This window comes from Corvus kubaryi, unplaced genomic scaffold (assembly GCF_017639235.1).
Source record: "Corvus kubaryi isolate FWS band 111438036 unplaced genomic scaffold, C.kubaryi_AGA036_p1.0 37308, whole genome shotgun sequence".
Taxonomy (NCBI): Eukaryota; Metazoa; Chordata; class Aves; order Passeriformes; family Corvidae; genus Corvus; species Corvus kubaryi.
In genome coordinates, this window is record NW_024581096.1 from 5489739 (window position 1) to 5512069 (window position 22331).

The 22331-nt window shown below is 38.6% G+C and overlaps 1 protein-coding gene across 2 annotated transcripts; it reads left to right on the plus strand.

Annotated features, from left to right (window-relative positions):
- Positions 1-399: 399 nt before the first annotated feature.
- MIER3 (MIER family member 3) lies at positions 400-19338 on the plus strand. Of its 2 annotated transcripts, none has more exons than XM_042028318.1 (12): positions 400-424; positions 2644-2789; positions 4605-4739; positions 6152-6272; positions 8461-8546; positions 8737-8809; positions 10896-11047; positions 11520-11601; positions 12985-13079; positions 14910-15037; positions 15226-15371; positions 15453-19338. In XM_042028318.1, the coding sequence occupies exons 2-12, from the start codon at positions 2691-2693 to the stop codon at positions 15908-15910; spliced, it is 1575 nt and encodes a 524-aa protein (XP_041884252.1). In that variant the 5' UTR covers positions 400-424; positions 2644-2690; the 3' UTR covers positions 15911-19338. The 2 variants fall into 2 exon arrangements, with proteins under 2 accessions (XP_041884252.1, XP_041884253.1); XM_042028319.1 differs by having other exon boundaries at positions 12988-13079.
- The last annotated feature ends 2993 nt before the right edge of the window (positions 19339-22331 follow it).

Consider the following 22331-nt stretch of genomic DNA (forward strand, 5'->3'; position numbering starts at 1 on the left):
CACGGAGAACCGCCCGGAGGGAGGGAGAAGGAGCGAGCCCCGGGCTGGGAGCGGGGGAGGAGGCAGCGGCCGGTCCGGTTCGTGTCACGTCCCGCCCGGCCGGGGCCGGAGGGAGCGGGAGCGACGGCCGGGCCTGGCGCGGCCCCTGGGGGGGCCTTATGCCAGGGGAGGCGGAGGGACGGAGAGCGGCAGGCGGGAGCGAGGGAAGGAGGGATGGGCGAGGGTGAGCGGGATGGAGCGGCCAACAGGGCGGGACGCTGGGGCTGAGGCTGGAGGGGAGCGGGGGAAAGCGGGGCGGCGGGGAAACGGGGCAGCTCCGACGGCTGCGTGAAATGAAGAGCCCTGCTTGCTGCCGGGCCGCAGGGAGCCCGCTCTCAGCTCGCTCTCTTTTCCCTGCAGGCTTCCTTTGGGAGTTCGAGCCCAGGTTCGTCCTCGCCCACCTCCTGCATCGGCACCCGGCTTGTCGCCCGCACGCCGCTCTCTCCTTGCTGCTCCTTCCCAAATTTATCCCCTCGTAGCTTTCCTAAGGCTTCGTGTGCACGCTGTTAACCGCCTGCCAGGTTTTTAAGAGGAGATGCGCGCTGCGGAATCCTTCACTTAAGTCCAGTTGCAGTTAGAAATTGACTGCTCAGAACCAAAAATGAAATCAAAGTTTTTAGCACTTTTAATACAGCATCTCAGTAAAGCCATATGGCCTGGAGAGAGACAGCTTCTCTTGCTGCTGCTAAGAACAGGCTTGTCTAAATTTTTGACTTCTTGGTAGTAAAAGAAAATGTTTAAAATCAGAACAAGTAATTTTTATGGCTGTAACTAAATACTGTTAAGGTTCTTTGGAACACATTATATCCAACCAAGCATCGTTAACATCAGCCAAACTATTCTCAAATATTTGGGGAACATATTTGCTTCTATGCAAATGCATTCTGCAGTGTTTGTCATAATCTTTAACTACTATGGAACTTCTTGAACTTGTATTTTTCAGTATAGTTTTAAATATTTTAAATGGAGTATTGAACATTCAGAACTACAGGAGAAGTGGAACTTTTTAATGTAAAATCTGTGGAACAGAACTTCCCCTTGAGTTAAATGGAAAACTAGTTAGAAAAGCAATTACTATCAATAATCTTGAGCACACCCTTACAAATACATGTTACATTAAGGCAGTTGATGCTTTCTTAGAGCTTGAGCAGGATGTGATGGCCAGCAGCAGGAGAATTAAACACATAATATCGTTATTGGAACTGTAGTAGCATTGACGGCATTGATTTCTGAAAGTTTTATGAGACCGTAATATGAATAGCATGTGAAAAAACACTTTTGGCCTGAGTGTTTCTCTGCAGTATGATAGTACAAACTTTGACTTTACTTTGCTTGCTTTGTCTTAAGCAAGCTAAACAAAGTTCAATTACCTGCATGTACAGAATGAACATTTACCATAAATGATGAAAAATTGCATTCCGTAAGGTTCAGAAGTGTTGGTATATACAGCTGTCTCTTTCAAGGCTGAAAGCAGTGCAGAGAGGAATACTGTAGTATTTTTTGAAGAGGGTTGAAAATTTGTAGCTATTTCCTTCAACACTTTTGAAGAAGTTCCTTGATAGAAATAATTCTTGATAAACCTTTTCATTGATGCTTGAAAGCTAAGGATTGCAACAGAGGACTAGTATGTAAGGGGAAACCAGAAGTGAAAGAGGGTTATCCTAATCTGTCTTTTTTCTCCAACCTGAAAGCCATAAAAAAGTGAACATTAAAGAGCAAAGCAACCCTGTAATTTGGTGATTCTTTGCTGTAGAACACTGACTACTGGTGAAGAATATTTTCATCTTCAAAACTTGTTGAATCTAATGATAATCTTTGAAATTACAAAGTGCATTTAAAATAACAGTACTTTTTTGATGACTTCTGAGTATCATCTTCAGTAATGAAAAAGTGTCTGTTGGACCACAGACCTGTTACACTGTCTTGTTAATTAATATGTTCCATTAGAAGCATTTTGTTATTTTTGGTGTATTTTCCATAATATTTCTTGAAACTCTGCTGTGCTTTTTCTTCTAGATCAAGTACTACAAATTAATTTTATTCGAAGATCCGTTTGTCAGGCTAAAGCAATTGGAAGCGAGTCTCACTTTATTTTGCTGTTAGTAGGATGTGAATTCATAACCTAAGTTACCTGTTTGCCAGTGAAAAACTATGCTTGTTACCATATAAATCACATCAATAAAATCAGAGTCTATAGATCACAGTCTTCCAGCTTCTGATATCTTGTGATGTGTGTGCTTTGTATCTTAATGATGATTTCAAGGGTGTTTTGAGCAAACTTTTATTCAGTATAATATTAGTTTGGGATTGTACTGCCTGAAACTTTGTTTTACTTGTTTAGGTGCTTCTCCCTAGTATTCTGTTTGTAGAAAGAGAGAAAACTGTAATTTTATTATTATGCTTAAATTATGCTTATTACTTAAAAATAAGAAAAGGGAAGGTCCGCTAAAGCAGCTGAATTTGTGAAGTACTTACAAATTTGTTACTCCACTGAGAGCTGTCACCCTGTTGGTAAAAGAATTCATGCAACTTTTTTTACTGGGATTTAATTTCGTATGATGGTATAGGGAAAAAATTTCTCAAATTAAGGTTTTTTTTTGATAGTTGGCTCTTTATCATCTGAGGATCATGACTTTGACCCATCTGCTGAAATGCTGGTACACGATTATGATGATGAGCGAACTCTCGAAGAGGAGGAAATGATGGAAGAAAGCAAAAATTTCAGCTCTGAAATTGAAGATTTAGAAAAGGTAAGAGTGACTCTGTCCCTTGTGAAATATATATTGTAACTTTTCTAGTGAAAAGAACATTCCACCTGTCCTTCAGTTTGTATTGTATAGTGCTGTTTTCTGCAAAAATACTTTTGCAGCTTGTTTAAAAGAAAGTCAGGTTAGGATGTAGATGTAGCAGTGTATCCTCACAGAAAAGGCTGAACTTACCTTCTCAAAGGTATTAGTACTCATATTTTTTTTTTATTTAGTACCACATTTGCTTTGGTAGAGAAATCACTGACGCAGGTTTTAGAGTCCTGTCATCTAAGATCACTTGTATGTTGAAACTGTACAATATACGTACTATTAAAGTGACATCTAGCTGCATTTCATTATGTTGGTCAGGTTTTACTTTTCCAATATGCAGACAAGCAATCCTGGTTTAGGCATGATGGGTCACAATAATTTGCTATATAAATGATATTTCTGTGTCTTAGTTTCATCAGTTTAGCATTCAGTGGATGTACAAAATGATCAGTGTGCTCTTTGGCTTTTCCTGTTCCCTTTTATCTTCTTCATAAGAAGTTTTTCATATTTACACCTCTTGTTCATCCATGGCAGTGCATCACCCATTCTCAGTGCCTGCTGAGTGCTGAACACCCACAAATTGGTGCTCTTTGCATTAGTGTTTGGTGACCCACTTACACCACTCAGCATAACTGCAGGTTTTGGTCAACAGACTTCCAAAAAACTGATTTTTAGCATCAAATACAAGGCTGTGTTTATGTAGTCCATGTAAAAACAGATTTTCTAAATGTGGAGTTGACAGTGCTTATACTCCTGGGGTTTTTTTGCCTTACTGCCTTTACAATTACATTTTTGCTGATTGAGTTTGCTGTTATAGTAGTGAAGGAGTTTGCCAGGTCTGATGGTTAAAGTGGAGTTGTTACTCCACAAAGTTCTCGTACTGCTTCTATGACAGAAGAAAGAAGAACTGAGAGACACACATCTTAAACACTTTATTACTTTAGTTCCTGATCCTGGAAAGACTTGGACATGAGTTCCCATTTACCCATTGTGAAAAGTCTTCACAGGACTAAGACCTTGCCTGACTAAAGAAAAAAGCAATTTAATCAGTGTATGAGTTCAGCAGTAAATTTTTAGAGTTATAACTTTCAAAGGTATAAATATTTGAAAATATTTTTAATACTTTGATGTCTTGAACCAGGTAACTACAAAAAAACTTCACTGTTTTTTGTTTTATTAATTGTATTAGGATGTAAGTATGATGATAGTTACTAGAATGACTTGATCAAAAGCTATTGGAAAAGACAAGTTAAAAATCAAGCCTTTCTCTTGAATTTTGCCTTCTCTTGGCTGTCTTTCTTCTGTTACCTTGTCAATGGTTAATATAAAATACATTGTGCAGGAGATGAAAAGAAGGGCTTTAAAGTTGCTATATTGGTTTACTTTGTGGGGGTTTTCACGTGTGCAGCTGTAGCTATGTAGGAATAAAGTCTTCAGGGTTTTCTGTATTTCTCTTGAAGAAATATTGACAAATCATGTTCTACATCAGACAGGGAGCAAATTTTTAATACTTACTCTTTAGTTTCATCCAGTAAAATGTTTTCCCCAGTAGCTTGACAGGACTTCACTATACGCCAAGAGACATGTTTATGAATTGCTGTTACCAAAGAATCACCGTATCTTAAACCTTTAATCATTCCTGCTTTCAGTTGAGTTTTTCTTTGGTTTTTATTTCTGTTCTTCAGAATATGTCTTACCTTCTTATGCCTGACCTGTTTACAAGTAATTGGCTGTAGTGTTGAAATGTTGTAATTCTTCTTGTATTAGGAAGGAAACATGCCACTGGAAGATTTACTAGCATTCTATGGCTATGAACCCACAATTCCAGTTATGCCTGGTTCCAGTGCGAATAGCTCTCCAAGTGAACTTGCAGATGAACTTCCAGATATGACTCTAGATAAAGTAAGTCCAGAACCATTTTTACCTGAATTGTTTAAAAGCAGAAATCCCGGTGGCCTTAAATTATGTGTCATTATCTCTTGATGTTACAAAATACGTCTCTTGTTATATTTGATATATATTCTCTGGGATCCTACCTTTTCATGGATATTGGGCATCTAGTTCTAATAATGACAGTTTCAAATGTATAGCAACTTCAGTGTTACTATATTAGTACAAAAGAAAAATCAGGATGTCAACAGTTCTTCTAAAACACATGCAAAGAACGTTTAAGTATGAGGTTTGTTAGTTGTTTTGGGGTTTTTTTTTAGTTAAGAAGTGGGATTTTTTGATAATATATGCGATGTCCAGAAATAACTTCGACTTCCACCACATATCAAGTACCAAAATGGTATGAAAATAACTTGAAAATGCACTCTTGATTGCTTTGTAATTTTATTTTCAAATGCATGTCATTTAGGAAGGTCTCAGCTTTGAGGAATGAGAGAGAGGTTGTTTTATGTGCAGTGACTATATGTGTTGCACTGCTGATATAAAAACCTGAAACTTCAGCATTTGTGGTTTGCAAGTTAACTTTAAATTCTGAGATTGTATTCCGATTTTTGCTACAAAGCACATGCAGCTTGTAGTTGAGCTTAGAAAGTATGCAAGTAGTAAGTATATGTCTTTTATTTTTCCTGTATGATGTAATGGTAAACTCCACAGAAAGAAGGGTATAATGATGGCTCTGCACATCTGATTCTCATTAGGATTCACGATTGTGTTGAGGCTACAAAAATGTAGTTGGCTTGTTGTCTAATACAGTTCTTTCCCTTCCAAATCTCAGTCAGAGGGGTTCAAACATGTCTGCTAGTGGACGCAGTGTGCTTTTTCTTTCTTAATATCATTTCTTTAACCTACAAAAACATCAGATTTTTTTGTGTTTCGGAAAGTTGTCTATTATTTGGAACTATTCCTCTCAGCAAAAGTCTACAAAAAACCTGGCTGGGATTTTTTTGGTTTGGTTGGCTTTTTCCCCAGAGTTTAGGGGGCAGTAGGCTTCTAAAGCTTCAGTATATCTGTGATGCAAAGAATGACAGAATGCTAAATATGTGAGGCAGTTTCCATTGGTGTTTTTTACAGCAAGCAATTGGAGGAACATCTGGGATTGATGCTTACAAAAGTTAGTTCTTGTGCATCGGTTTTGATAGGAGACAGAGGGGGAATGAACCTCTATGTTTGACTCTGAAATGAATGGTTGTATTCTTAGAGTTAGTAGGGGCAAACTAGCTTTTTAATTAAGGGAGTACGGTCAGCTAAATTTTCTTATGGTAAGGTAACTCATTTTAATTAATGAGGTTTACAGTTGGCTGAATCTAAATGCTTACCAGTCTATAGTCACTCTGAGGTTTTATTATTTTATTTTAATGATACAGGAGGAAATCGCTAAAGACCTCTTGTCGGGTGATGATGAAGAAACACAATCCTCTGCTGATGACTTGACACCATCAGTTACTTCACATGAGGCTACTGACTTCTTTCCTCGGCCATTAAGATGTAGGAAACCTGATTTTGTAATAGTACTCAAAAAAGTCATAGCGTTATATATAGCTTCATGTCTTAAAACACCGAAATTGAGGAGTAATGCTCACTGTACCAGGAGTTGAGAAACAGTGCTTTGCAGGATGTTGTACATGAACATTGCCTTTGGGTTGGTATTATTGATTACTTAAAAGACTAATATTTGGTTCTGTGCTCAGAGCACAAGTAAAATTAATTTCTCTATAAATACAATGACTTCATAATCAGTAGTTAGTACAGTATTGAGGAACACCCATCATGATTTTCAATATGTTAGTGAATTATATGAATATGTAACCCATTCTTTTAAATTAGTGTTTCTCTACTAAAATTTTTGCTGCTGCTTTTAAGCCAGTGACTTCTCCGTGCAGCCTGTGGATGTGAACTGAGACGCAGTGTCTTTGTGATTATTTCCCTTCACACATTCAACACTTTTCCATAGGACTTCATGGGGTGAGCCAAAGTAGTTTTATATGGGATGGGGCCTGTAAACCCATGACCACCAAAATTTCACTATCCATGGAGCTATGATGGGAAAGATCTGAGAACCAGTGGTTCGGTTATCCAACCTGGATGAGATATTCCTGATTGCCTGTTGCATCTCATTTGTTCGCTGGTGTCCTAGAGTTAGAGCAGTGTGGAAGACTTTTATCACAGTTTTAATTTGGCAAGTATCTTAAGGTATTCCATGGGGGATTTCATTCCTCTAGAGGAGGGGGGGATAAAGGGAAAGTGCTGCCTCAGTCACCAGCAGTCATAGCCCTTTGCATGCTGCTGTCTGATAAATGCAAGACATTTGTATTGAAAGAGAGATACAAAAAACTTAAAAATTATAATGCCCCTTTTTCAGTTAAACAAACTTCAAAACATGCTGGCACTTGTGAACTGTTAAGAAATACGACATTTTAAATGTGGCAGCTTCCTACAAAAAAGTTCTCAGCTCCTCATCTGTACTGAGGATTAAGAAGCAGTCATCTTTGTTCTCAGCTGTCATGGTTTTCTTTAAAAATGTTACTTTGTTAGAACATTAAGCCAGACATTTTAAAATCAAATATCCACCATTTCAGGGAAGGAGATGTCAGTTCTCTGGGCTTTTGGCAGTCCCATCTTTTTTCTGGTCTCTGTCCATCTCCCAGATTCTAAGATAACATAAGTTTTAAGATATGCATATCTAATACATAACATAGACTGTTTTGCTAAGTTTACATTAATTGGGCAAAATAATTGCCTGTGATTGTCTAGGCATATTGTTCCATTCATTCAGGTTAGCTCCTTGCTTGCTACTTGTAAAACCAAAGAGAGGGACTGGTGATTTTAGTAATGACTACAGAAGAAGAGCCTCAGTCCATGCAGTCTTGGCTATTGTCTCTGATGTTCATGACGTTTTAGTTGTGATGAAGTTGATATTTCAGCCCAGTTTATATTTTTTTCTGATGTTGGAGAATACAAAATAGCTGTAATCATTCTGCTGGGGATTATACAACTATAAAAACAGAACTGGTTCAGAACCCAATACCATAGCGTTCCAGATTCTAAAATATGAGTTACTCTGTGGAGTAACGTATTTGCGCTGTTTGGAGGGCTCTGCTGTATTTCTTCCTAAGGGAAGGGAGAAAAAAAAAAGATTAAAGAGGAATAAGCAGTCTTTTGCTGGCTTTTACTTATTCCATTTTGTGTGTCTCTCCTGTATCTTCATTGCGTGCTAAGGCAGCCTGGTTTAAAGGAATGTTTTGAATGCCCATTAAAACTTCTGATGAAAGGTTTTAATAGGTAATAAAGGCATGCCTTCAACTTTACTCTCTTTGTGATTAACCTGAGGCTATGTCATAGCCCTGGAAGTTGTCTGGTTTTTCTCTAGATATAAGCTTTTATTGAGAAAATCAACAAAAAAAAAATTGTCTCATTTCCATTTGACTGTTGGAAATACAGTAGATTGTGTCATTTACAATGATGAGAAATGTTTCAGTTCTGCAGTATACAAGTATCAGTGCGTTCTGACTTCATTCTAGTTTGGTTTTTTTGATAAAAATGTGGATCAATAGACATAATAAGTGTCTCCCTGAGTAAGAGCAGGTGCTCCTTTCAGAAGTAAATGATATCTTGTAGTTCTGTGCTTGAACAGAAAATTTTTCGTAGCTAAAACCAAACTTTTTTGTGTCTGAAGCAAACACCACTTACGATGGAGATAAGGAATCTGATGGTGAAGATGTAGAGGCAGACAATGGTAATTCATCTGAAGATTTGAGAAAGGTAATAATTATATTTTTTAAAAGTTAAAACTTTGGTGTTAAGAAAACTCCATTAAGATTTTTAGTATGTATCTAAAATGGCACCTTCATTCAGGAATTATGTCACGTGCCAGGTTAATGACATTTTTTAATACTTCCATACACAAAATATTGTTAATAACTTTCTCTCTTCATTTTTATTACATTTTCAGGAAATAATGGTTGGTTCACAATACCAGGCTGAAATTCCAGCTTACCTTGGCAGATGCAGAGATGATGAAAAGGGTGCGTTCTTCTAACTTTTACTTCTTATTTTATGTTTATACATAGCACTTGATGGAAAAATGTTATTTAAATTTGTAAGGTCAATTCAGTTCCCTAGCTAAAGTCTCAGAGACCATTAAAAATAAGGCACTAGAAAATTGAAGTAGCACAACTATATACTTAAATCTCAGAAATGTGTCTCTTCAACTTGGAGAGGACATTCTTAAGACAAAAGGAGGGTTAATTCTGAAGTATCCAGTAGTATTAGGAGGCAACCAACTGTAGGTCAAGAAGGGAGTCCGTCATTGGAGAATCATAGCTAGTCTATGAGCATGTAACTGAATTTACACTGAAGATGTTCAAAACAGCCTTTTTCCTTGGTTGTTTTTTTTGGCAGGTAAAATCATGTGAGTTACAAAATTAATATGGAAAACAAAGCAATAAGCTATTTTAAATTTCCTTGTATAGGTCCTGATATACTGTCTCCCGTGCAAATTTAGGTTAAAAACTGCAGTTGTGCTAGAGTGGAAAAAAGAGCTTTATTTAGTTGAGTTTTATTTTGTTTCTTTAGAAACCAGCATATAGTCATGGAATTAAAAAGGCAAATAATGCAAAAAAATTTGCTCATCGGTGGAAAAGCTATGAAATTAAGAAATGGGTAGGGCGATACAATAATAAATGAAGGGCATTCTGGGTTTTTTCCTGTAAATTTTTGATATTCTCTAAGGTGCTTGTGTTCTGTTACTGTAACATTTAATGGGAATATTATTTGAGTGAATTGTATTGAGTGTTTTCAGCATCGCTGCCTGCTCTTTTGAGGAGAAGTCCTTTACAATAGAGAAGAAGAATGTTTGGTAGGGATGGAGCTGGAAATGTTAGGAAGCGAACATCTCCTGTGTTGCTTAAGATCTAGGAGAGCCTCCAATTTTTTAAGATTCAAGCATGATGCTAATGGGTTCCAAGAAATGGAGGAGTAAGGACTGGATTTATGTGGGTGATTCTTTTACTATTTCCACATCTTGACTTCTCCTCAGCCATGAACTAAGGAAGTGCTAATAACCAGAGGATGACCAAGGAGGGGTTAATCTGATAATCTTCTCTGTAATGAACTGGTAGTAGAGAGAACCAGTGAAAGTCTGATAGCATGGCCGAGAGCAAAGGGGTAGCTCCCAGCTGAGAGGGCTCAAGGAGCATCTTTTGCGTCATGGACTCCAGCAAAAAGCATTGTGTGGTCTTGGTTGATAAACAAAGCTGAAGAGGAGTGTCAGCAGCACTCTGAAAGGTTGGGCTTGGTTGTAGGGGTGGAGGATTCTATGAAAGCCTTTTCTGTACTCCCTGAAAAGCTAGTGATGGCAAACAGGGGCTTACATTTATGCTATGTAGTCCCAGCTACCAGAATTGTGCTAGAAAGCAGTTTTGCTCTCCTATAAATTTTACACTTGTAACATGTCTGTCTGAAAGCTTTCCATGTTGTTAAGCCGTAGAAGAAGTTTCAGAGGTGTCATTCTATTCCTCGTCTTAGCCTAATGTTGTTTCCTGCAGTTTTAGGAGAGCTTTGAGCATCTCCTTCCTTTCTGCTGTAACAGCCATTATGACTCTGTGTTTGAATTAAGTAACTCAAATTCTCTATTGCCAAGAGACTACATGAAGATGTGCAGTGGTAATCACATCTGTTGATCAGAGGAAAGGATTTACAGTTTGATCTACTATTGAAATATATGCACAGACTGACAAAGGTTCAGGTCAACTCTTGTGCACTTTCAATATATCATCCTTGAAATTAACTATTTGAGAGTTGCAGACATCATTTCAGTGTATTGTGGAGGACAGTACACCCTAATCACTTCAAAGCATTCAACATACCAAGTTCTCAACAGCATTCAGTTGCTAATGAATGGAAAAACAAATCACCACATTGCCATATAATAATTTATAGTTTTTGGCAAATTTTAGTTGAAAATTACTAAATAGCCAAAGTGATCTGCAGTTTAAAAGTGGTGTGATTTGATTACTTCTTTTTTACTGGTCTTTGTATTTGTGAAATAGCTTTTAATGCTACAGCCTTAAAAATGTTATAATTGGCATTAATGGATTTCTGTTTTATCAGTTTATGAAAATGAAGACCATTTACTTTGGAAACCCGATGTGATCTCAGAAAGTAAAGTTAAAGAATACCTTTTTGAAATCTCCTTAAGAACAGGAAATGAAAAAATGATTGGCAGAATTCCTGAAGGACTACATACACGGGACAATGAACAAGTAGGTTTTATATCCTGTTCCATTTGTGACACAGCACTTGGTAATTAACATGTGGTCTCTTTCTCTGCCTTGCATTATAAAGGCACCACTACTCAATTTCTTCATTCCTTAGTCGGATATTATTGGATCAAGATCTTACTTAAAATTTTTAAGCACATGCTTAAAAATCTTGAGTATTTGAATGTTGGCAGTGTTGTGATCTGTGATGTTTCTGATTGTCATACTGTTGACAAATCCAGCCTTTTTAATAATTGCTTATAATGTTTTACATTTTTTAAAATTAAATCTTGCCTCAACTTTTGGGTGGTTTGGGTTGTTACTTTTAAATTTTCATCATGTGTAAAGATAAATCCTCTTTTTTTTTTTTTTTTTTTTTTTGCATTAGATATGTTTACTGGAACACTGATTTTGGAGGTCCGTATTGGATATTAGAAAACTCTGACTCTTTCTAAAGACTTTTCCTATTTTATAGGCGCTGTATGAACTTCTTAAAAGTAGCCATAATGTTAAAGAAGCAATTGAGAGATACTGCTCAAATGGAAAGGCATCTCAGGGTAAGAGAATACCTGGTTTGTCAGTAAAGTGTGTTTCCAAAAAAAAAAGGTTTCATGGAAAATCCTTGAGTAGGAATCAGATTATCAAGCACATCCCTGTCATGATGACTTTAGCACAAATTAGATATAATCTGACAGTCAGCCAGCTGGAAGTTCTGCTGCAGAAGTTTGCAGTTGAGAAAGGCGGAGGGGGTTGCTTTTGACCTTCCTTTCTTTCCTCCACCGCTGTTGTAACACTGAAACAGGTTGAGGAGAGGGGTGGGGAGAGATGCGGTTCTGCTCCCATAAAGCAGTTCTCACCCACTGTGTAGTATCTCTTCGCGATTATGATTGATTACAGTCTGATGACATTCGTACCAAAATCAGGAGGACACAGCTGGGTACATAAATAAGCCCCACTCCATTCGTCGCTGTGCTAACATTTGTGTTGTGCCAATCCTAAATGGATTCTATTGTACAGTTCCATAGGGCATGGAGAGCTTTGCTTGAGTCTCCTTGGAAAATAGGCTTCCATCTTGTTTGTCCCTATTATTTATTAATCCCTTAAGTGAAAACCAGAGTCTGTCATTTAACAAAGATGGTTCTTTGTTCTTTATTTTTGGCTGGATCACGTTAAGTATAGTCTCAGTCAGTTTGTCCTGTATGGCTGCCTGACCTAGGCTCAGTGCTGACACCTTTTACACCTTTTCCAGGAGTCCACTACCTCACCAGGGGGTTTATAAGATCAGGTAGGATGTTGTATGTTCTGGGGAGTCTGTTTCATGCTGGATCCCTCCACTTGCTGTGTCAGGTTGGAATTGTCCTTTTGATGACAGTTCACCCCATCCTGTTTCTCAGCTGTGATTTACAGTGCGTGCACCAAGGCTGGCACTCAGGCTGGTAGCTGGCTCCTGGGTCAGACATGGCCTAGGCTCCTGAGTGCCTTAGAGGGTGTGGGCCTAGTGCTGTTCCTGTGGTTTGCACAGCAGGGCTGAGCTCTCTCAGGCTTCCTTTGCTCCTTTTTCCAACAACCACTGTTCTTTGTATCCTGTGTAACAAGAAATATTGAGAAAAATTATCACACCACTTCAGTGATATTATCGAACACTATTTTTTGATGACAAGCTTACTAAGAACAATAAACCTTTCAAATAACCTTTGCCCTCAAGGATGAAAGATTTCAGAAATCAAGCTCTTCTAGATGATTCTTTGTAAAGAAGAACGTTAGATTTCAGGTAGGCTAGCTTCTCAGTAGGGGAAATAACATGAATCTACATAACTGCATTTTTTTTTTTTTTTTTTAAATGCATTTGGATATTCGTCCATTAGGAACAAAAATTCTATTCTTTGTCAGAGGTTAGTGAGTGAAATCAAGTTTCTCATGCTACTTTTATAATTGTCTAGAAGAGATGACAGCATGGACAGAAGAAGAATGCAGAAGCTTTGAAAATGCACTTCTGATGTATGGAAAAGACTTTCATCTCATACAGAAAAACAAGGTTAGTATTTTACAGTTAAATGGAAGAGTTGGTAAATGGTATGATACTGAAACTACATGAAGGCAATCTCTTTGTCAGAAGCCGTACAAAAGAGGGAAAAAGAAGCATATTAAAATAAATTTGGCATTTTTGAACTAATTTTTCCTTTCCCTGCATTAATATTTCCAAATGTCACTGGAAATATTAGGCATTGCAAGATGGGTCAATATATTATCTCTGAAATCAACTTATGTTAACATTACTTCTATTTATGCATGTGCATTACAATTCAACTTAAATTCGTGCCTTTCCTGAAAGGGAATAGTATTTCTATACCATGGCTGTAGGAGGGGAGAATGCATGTTTGCCTAATTTATTTTGCCACCAGGAAGGTGCAAGTTTACAGAATCAGGCTGAGCTCTGTGTTTTCATAAAGTGTAGTCATCCATAATACTTACTCTCTGAGCCAAAAAGGAGTTCTAATCTTGGTCTGGATTGCTTCTGATTGACTCTTCTGTGCCTGAAGAATAGGGCTTTTTTAAATTTTTTGTTGTCAAAAAAGAGCAGTTGACAATATCAGTGTTTCCAAATTTCCTGTCTACCTCCTTTATGCTTTTGATACTACATTGAAGGGGTTTTTTCTTTAGGAGTCTGCTTGTTTTTATTGCATTTCAGGTAAACTTTATAGGGTTGTGGTTGCTCTTCAACAACTGTCTGCTGGTCTTGCCCACTACCTGGTTTAACCTATCCTAAGTAATTTGGGTGGTTCAGATTTTAAATGGACTTTACAAATAAAAATTAATGCATCAGAGATTAAAATATATTTTCCAACACGGAACAAAACACATGTGTCACTATGGACCAGAATTTGTCTAAGAAATCTCCTGGGTTTTTTTCCCAGGTAAAAGGCCAGAAAGTTTAGGGAAGGTTCTGGGATCCAGCATAAGGTAACGTCACTTGAGTACAGCAGGTATCAGCTAGAAAAGATTAAGAGGGTGGAGGAGCTTAACGAGATGTGTTTCCTTATCACTGCACTGCAAAGCTTTGTTAACTGGGACTTTATGCATTAGCATGTGGACATGTTAATTTCCTCCCTTGCCTGGTATGTCTGTGCCTAAACTAGCAAGGTTTACTACTGCACCCAAGGCATTTTGGATTCGCCACTGATGTTTCTATATGTTTGAGAAAGCTCAAATATATTTTACTGCCAGATTGTATTAGAGTTGTATATTATAGTTGTAAAGCTGGAACTGTGGGTGATGTGATGATGATGTGAAGTGTTTCTGCATCAAAAAGTGAATATAAATAGAAGTAATGACTTTTTCTCCAAGAATCTGACTTCACATAGCAACCTCCATTTTGGGGAAAGAGACAAACAGTTAACATAGATCAAAATGAGTCTTTTCAGTCCTTTATACCTTCTCAGCAAGACCACAGTTTTATTTTGTTTAAGCAGTTGCTGTCATGATTTGACAGCTCTCTCTTGCCAGAGCCTACATGGTTCTGGGCTTTCCCCAAAGGAATACGTACCCACAGTCTTCTGTGCTTCACTTCTCTTAGGTCATTAATTTGCTCAGCTTTTGCCATCCTAAGGGAGGGTATATCTTACAGTTTAAAAAATGTTTTTGTATATATAAGTACTTCAGATGTAGACAGAGTTTCAATCTAGTTTGAAAAGAAATCTAATAACATGTAGAGTAGAACAAATGTAATACTTGAAACAGTAGGGCTGTTTGAAGTCTGCAAAGGTTTGTTCCAGAACGATTAGAACTAACAATATTGCAGGATTGGGAACTGGGAAGATGACAAGTCTTTGCATTAATCTTACAAATTATTCTTGTTGCCCTTTAGGTAAGAACCAGAACAGTTGCTGAGTGTGTGGCTTTCTACTACATGTGGAAGAAGTCAGAACGTTATGATTACTTTGCTCAGCAAACAAGATTTGGAAAGAAGAAATATAACCATCATCCAGGAGTTACGTAAGTAAAATGTTCTTGGAATGGGTTTTCTGTTGCAAATCAGAAATGTAGAAGACATCCCCCCCACCCCTCTTATGTCATTGCAGTGTAAAACTTCAGTGGCTATGGCAACTGAAATTAAACCTATCATCATTTATAGCTTTTGTTTTCCAGTTATATAATACCTGATGGATGCAATATTCTTTTAGGGACTACATGGATCGTTTGGTAGATGAAGCAGAATCCCTTGGTGGAGCAGTGCATTCTTCAGCCTTAACATCTAATAGTCGAACAGAAAGCATTCCTGATCAACAGCTAAGCATTCTGAACTCTATCACTGCCAATGAGTTGACAGGTAAATCAAGAAAAAAAAATACCTTGGTTGGAACTACACAAACAACTATTTCATTTGCATTTGTGTTCATCTGTTTTCCAGCACTGACCAACAGTGTAGCTACAGTCTGCCACACTTCAGACGTGAACTGCCTGGATGACGCCTTCCCTCCCATGGACAGCTTACCCCGAGCACCAGTTAATCATGTGCCTGTTGGAACAGAAGAATTACTTAACTTGCCTAGCAATGGTGAAAGTGATTGTTTTAATTTATTTGAGACTGGCTTTTATCATTCAGAGCTAAACCAAATGAACATGTGCAGTGAGGAGGCAGAAAGACCTGCGAAGAGATTGAAAATGGGGATTGCTGTCCCAGAATCTTTTATGAATGATGTCTCTGTAAATAACCTTGGTGTGGACTTCGAAAACCACACACACCACATTACCAGTGCCAAAATGGCTGTTTCAGTGGCTGACTTCAGCAGTCTATCTGCAAATGAGACAAATGGTTTTATCAGTACCCACACTCTCCACCAACATGCTGCCCTTCACTCAGAATGACTGTGGAAACTTAAACAAACAGTGGGTACTTTATGCAGTAGTAGTAAACTTGATGGGAGCTATCAGGTTTGCTTAGTCTTTCACTGGAAGTTTGAACTTTATGACATCAGTGATGTCTTTGTATGTATAGAACTATATCTTGATTTATCAAGAGTAATTTCTTTTTTCAGTCCATAAATGTGGAAATGTCATAGGATGTGTGGCAGAGTTTGGGACTAAGAGAACTCTGTGGTGCAGCTTTAAGCTCTGCTTCAGTTTTTTTTCTAAAGCCTGTAGACGAAGGCCACCGTTTCAAAACCAGCACAGAAGTTCTGAACAGATTGGAGTGGCTTTTTTAGTCTAAGTTACTTTTGCCGTAATGGATGCAGTGGAGTAACAATGTTTACAGGTACCAATCCTGATCCCTGCTCAATGTAGCATTTTTTTTCCCCCCCTTATAAAGGCAGGGATGGATTTCTTTACTTTAAACTGCACAAACATACAAGGATGTTTTTTAAATGGAACCTTCTCTCATGTGATACTAAACTAGAGCACTTCAGTTTACAAAATAGCAAATTCATGTTGGTGGAAGCTAGCACAAGGGACTTAAGATGAGTAAAGTGAAGATCTACACTTGAATGCTGTTGCAAAATTAAAGGTCATGGCTACCTTACACAGAAGTAATCATGCTGCCATAGATGTCTGTGTACTTCAAACTTAATTGGCTTAAACACATAATTTTCAGGCTATATTGTATTTGGATGGGGTTTGTCCACAATTTTGAAGAGTAATGCAATCGTGTACCTTACCTGTCCTAAGGCAGCTGATGTATAAAGCTACAGTCTGCACACCTTAGGATTTACCACTAAACAGTCTACGTTTGGAAGACATCTTAAGTTGTTTGGAGCACTGCAGTTCTAAGTGTTACAGTTCTGAGGGACTATCTAGTTTATATAGTAATAGTAGAACCTTGAAGTACATGCTTAAAAGTTCTTATTTAGTGTGGATTGCATTTATTTTATTTGGCAAGTCGTTGGCTTCAAAATGGCACTTCACTTCCTTGGTCAAATAGGAAAGGATGAGTAAAAATGCATCCCATAAAAGCAAGTATTTAACTGCATTACATTTTTTTTATTTTGAACCTTGAGTGCAATTTAGCCATCCAGGAAGTTTGTCTTGCAAACATTTGTTCCAGTTGCTGCAGGAACCAAGCATAGTGTTGGCATGTAACATGTTGTAGCATACAACTTGCAGGGTGTTCTAATGAAAGCCTGAACCTCACTTCAGTAGGATTACCCCTTTCCCTCCATACTTTTTCTTTGCACTGTTTGTATTACAAATTTAATTGCCACTAATTTGTTTTCATTATTCAAGCAATTAAGTTTGCATTGTTGATATTTTTAATAGTTGCTTCAAGGTTGTGCTGAGTAATTAGAAAGTAGTGAGTTTAATATTTGAAAGGGATGAGGGTATTTATTATGCATACTGTGAACTGCATTGACATCCTGATTTTCAGATGCAGTATATGGAGTTTTCTTTACAGCATTGTAATGAAGATTGCTTTGAAGTGTTTATGCAATAGCACATTTACCATATTAAAAACAAATTAGTTTAGCACAGTGGACAAAAGTAGATACAATTTTGTAATCAGTTCTTAACTTAAACATCTGAAATATTTAACTTTAGTAAGTACACAGTAAATAACGGGTAGCCTTGGCCCTGTGTTGTATTCTTGACATTTTTAGCCAAGTTCTCAGCTTCTTACTGCTGTGTTTTGTGCTGAACTTTGTACCTTGTTTCTTTTGTTTATGAATCAACCCATTTCAAGTAGTTTTGTAGAATTCTGGCCATAATCTTCCATTGTTATACATTCAAGTTTATCTATGGGTTTACAGTGAGTGGCTGGTCTGTATAAAAATCATACAAAGATGACTGAATGCTTATACCAGTTGCACTTAAATGAACATGCCCATTTTCATTAGCTGATGCAGTAATATACTCAGTTTATCTATGCATTGCTGGGCTCTTAATGTAGGCAGAGACTTGTCTAAGGCTTGGGTTGTCAGCAAGTTGAATGGACACTTTAGTTATTTAATAAAGACTTTGACCAAAATTCAGAAAATGGTATGAGAGAAAAATGATTTCTGGGTAGTCTAATATAAATGCTGATCTTATTTAGCCTGTTGGCTAGCTAGCTGGTATCGTTTACTTTTAATTCCATGTTAAAATGAGGCAATAATTTGCAAGATTTCGTAAATATGTAAATGCTTCATATCTTTTTAGATATCTCTTTCAATATTTTCTGACTACTTCTGTGTATAGTAACATTTTTGTGCATGCTTGATGTGACATTCATAAATTTGTACCACTATGACTTTATCCATGTAAAATAGCTATTTATTGAACTTTTCTTTAAAAAGCTGGACTTACTTTTTTCTCTCAGTTTAAACATTTAAATGGAGAACTTGTTACTGTTTATTAAAAGAATTGTGTTTTGAAAGTCAGCATGGAGATAACTGAATTGCAACCATATGAGGAAATTACAGTGCTTTGGCTATTACATGGTGAAGCACAATTCTTGTAACAAACTGTGATGAATTCTTTGTCCTTTGCCATGTGTTTTCTTCATACAAACAAACCAAAAAATCCATAATGGGCAATTGCAGTGTTGGTAAATGTATCCTTTTTATGTACAGGGAATCTGAAGAGGGTAGCAGATTCATTTAGAAGTGTAACTGGTGCTGTGATTATAGCAATACCACAGTTGGTCACACGTCATCTTCCCATGCTAGGTTCTTAAGTGTTTAGTCTTCCTCTTGCAATGGTCAAACTGCTGAATTTACTTGAAGGATGTACAATACAATACTGTTTGAAAAATACGAAATTGTGTACAATTAGGTCAATGAATTGTGCAATTGAAACTGAGAGTCAAAAATATAGGAAAACTTCAGTTCAAGTAGGACACAGTGATACTACTTAATTTTACCAAAGTCTCTAGTGAGTATTTCAACTTTGAATGTAAACTAATGGATAAACTGACCAACAGGGACACTATTGGCCCAGCATTACAAGCACATTGTCTACAGACAGGGATTTGAAATACAGTGATTTGTAAGATAATGACAAGGTTACTATTTTTATTATTCCTATTTTTCATTGAAAGAAGGAGGAAGATGCTATCAATTGTACAATAAAGTAGGAATGGTTATAGTCTTCCTAATAAAACAGAGATTCCAATTATTCTCAGTTCAAATAACTACCCTGTGCATAACAACAAATCAAGTGACAATCGGAACATGTTTTAGTATCAGATGTTCAAGAGGAAGTCGCTGTTGTTGCATTGGTTTTAATATTTGTACATAAACACTGATTTTTTTGAGCATTATTTTGTATTTGTTGTACTTTAATACCTGGTGTACAGTTCCAGAAATAAATGTCTGGAAACCTTTCTTTTCTTGTAAAGCTCTTCATGCATCTGCACTGTGTTTGCTACTTCATTTCCAGAGATACGTAGCAGCAACTCTGAATGCACTTTAAGAACTCTGGGTACCACCAAAGCACATGCTACCACACACCTGATGGTGCACAGAGGAGTGAAAAATGCAGCATGCAGTGATGCAGGTAGCTACTGAGTAATGGTTTTCCTCAGACTTTTGAAACATTATGGCTAAAGTACAGCAAATCTCAGATGGGACTTAAATGTAGCTTCAAAGTAGCACATTGCAGCAGTGTCACCCAGTGTTCAGATTACACTGTAAGCTGTGAGGAACACATATCTGTTCTGTGTGGGAATAAAACTTGCCCAAATTCGTAAATCCATGTCAAACTGGATTACAGCTGTGAATACAAAAATTTTACTTGGCTTAGGCCTTAATGTTGAAATGCTTCTTGCCCTGATTCTCCTGTCCTTCAAGACAACAAGCCTTAATCTTGGACCCTGAAAAGCTGTAAGACCTTGCATATCAATTCTGTCAAATGCCAGATGGAGTTAGTGGAGTTCTTTCCTAGACCCAGCATGCTTGTTTTTACAGTGGCTGGCACAGTAAATCCTCAGGTAAGAAATTACTATTTTTTTAATTAGGAGTGCCAGCTGATAACAATTCTGAACAGCAAAAGATGTGATTTGCCAAGTCATGAGCTTTGCTTCCCCTGATGAAGAGATACAAGGGTGTTTTTCTGATGATGGTCACTAAAATCTGCAAAACAAAATACCTATCCAAAACACTTCAGTTACAAGCTGCACCTCGCTTTTTGTTTAGTTGTTTAGCATAATGATTGATGTTAGAATAAATGATAATGACTGACCCTATCTAGTTCTTGTTTTGATGCAACTAACTGTTAGCCTTGCAGTGCTGGAGTCTTAAAAATTGTTCTAGTCTAGTATATTTTTATTTAATGTAAACTTCTCCCCTCAGTTACTTAACTTGTATTTCCATTTATGTAGGAAACATTAGATTCTGCCACTGAAAAGGTGACATGAAGTCCTTATGGTGCTTAGGCAACAAATAGCCAAGTCATAGAATCGTAGAATACGCTGAGTTGGAAGGGACCCATCAGGATAATCCAAGTCCAGCTCTGGCCCTGCACGCAATACCCCAAGAGTCACACCATGTGCCTGAGAACGTTGTCCAAACATTTCTTGAACTCTGTCAGGCTTGGTGCTGTGACCACTGCCCTGGGGAGCCTGTTCCAGTGCCCAACCACCCTCTCGGTGAAGAACCTTTTGCTAATATCCAACCTAAATCTCTCCTGACACAACTTCAGGCCATTCCCTTGGTCCTGCCACTGGTCATGAGAGTGAAGAGACCAGTGCCCGCCCCTCCTCTTCACCTCCTGGGGATGTTGAAGACCATAGCAAGGTTCCCCCTCAGTCTTCTCCAGGCCGAACAGAACAAGTGACCTCAGCTGTTCCTCACAAGGCTTCCCCTCCACACCCTTCAACATCCTCGTGGCCCTCCTCTGGATGTTCTCTGTTCGTTTAATGTCTTATCCTGCAGCACCCAAAGCTGCCCCAGCACTGGAGGTGAGGCCGCCCCAGTGCAGAGCAGAGGGGACAATCCCCTCCCTTGCCCGGCTGGTGATGCTGTGCCTGATGCCCCCCAGGACACGCTTGGCCCTCCTGCCTGCCAGGGCACTGCTGCCTCATGTTCAACTTGCCACTGACCAGGACCCCCAGGGCCCTTTCCATGGCACTGCTCTCCAGCCTCTCATTCCCCAGTCTGTCCACACTGACTGTCCATACTCGCCAGGGCTGCCCCATGCCAGGTGCCCAGAATCCATCACTTTCCCTTGCTGAACTTCATATGGTTGGTGATTGTCCATCGCTCTAATTTTTTGAGGTCTCTCTGCCCTTAAGGGAGTCAACAGCTCCTCCAAATTCAGCATAATCACCAAACTTACTTAGTATTCCTTTTCATCCTTTGTCCGTCATGTATGAAGACGTCAAAGAGCACAGGCCTGAGGATGGAGCCCTGCAGAGCCCCACTTGTGACAGATCACAGGTCCCCACTCTGATGACACCTCAATGACTGTAACCCTTATTGCCCGACCCATAAGCCAGTAGCTCACCCACCACAGGATATGTTTGTCCAGCTGTGAGCCGGACACTTTGTCCAGAAGGATCCTGTGAGAGACAGCAATGAAAGCTTTGCCAAAATCCAAGAAGATCACATCAACCAGCTTCCCTTGATCAACTATGTGTGCTACCTTGTCATAAAGGGAAATCAGGTTCAACAAGCAGGACTTTGCCTCTCATGAAGTCGTGCTGGCTGTGACCAGTGACTGCATTATCCTCCAGCTGTTTTTCAATACTTCCCAGAATAATCTTTTCATGGTTTTTACTGGACACTGAAGTGAGACTGATAGAACCGTAGTTTCTGGATACTCCTTCTTACCCTCCTTGAAAATCAGGACAACATTTGCCAACTTCCCACTCTTGCCCTGCAGCATGGCTGCTTATCCCCACCTGCTCCTTTGCTGTGGCTGGAACGTGCCTGCCTTCTGTGCCAACAGGCCGAACATGCACAGTCCTTTAAGGTGGCAGAACCACCATCACTCCCTCTTGCTGCAGTTCCTGTGCTGCCAGGTGAGCTCCAGAACTGGCACAGGGTGGAGCATGCAGCAGGGAGCAGACCAGCCTGGCAGGCAGTGAGACATCCAGCAAGTACAGCATCACCTTTAGGTGCAAAATAGAATTGTCGGACAGCACAGCTTTGTAAGATCCAGGCAGTCAAATCAGCAACTCTGACACTACCTATGGGCTTCCTGCTCTCTTGCTCACTCTGGCCCCTCTATGAGCTGTTTCACCTCACTGCAATAGAACACAACATGAGAGGCGGGGTAGTGGTGTTATCATGCTTAGCAAGTCAGATCAGCTCACAGGAGGGTATAATGAGCAGTAGCCAAGAGCAGCAGCTTTAAGAGCAAGGGAAAAAGGACAAAT

Bases quoted from the DNA above. Each gene is read 5' to 3' on its own strand.
- MIER3 (XM_042028318.1), top strand. From the start codon at position 2,691: ATGCTGGTACACGATTATGATGATGAGCGAACTCTCGAAGAGGAGGAA. The intron at 2,790-4,604 runs GTAAGAGTGACT...TTCTTGTATTAG, and splicing joins AAATTGAAGATTTAGAAAAG to GAAGGAAACATGCCACTGGA. The intron at 15,372-15,452 runs GTAAATCAAGAA...TCTGTTTTCCAG, and splicing joins CACTGCCAATGAGTTGACAG to CACTGACCAACAGTGTAGCT.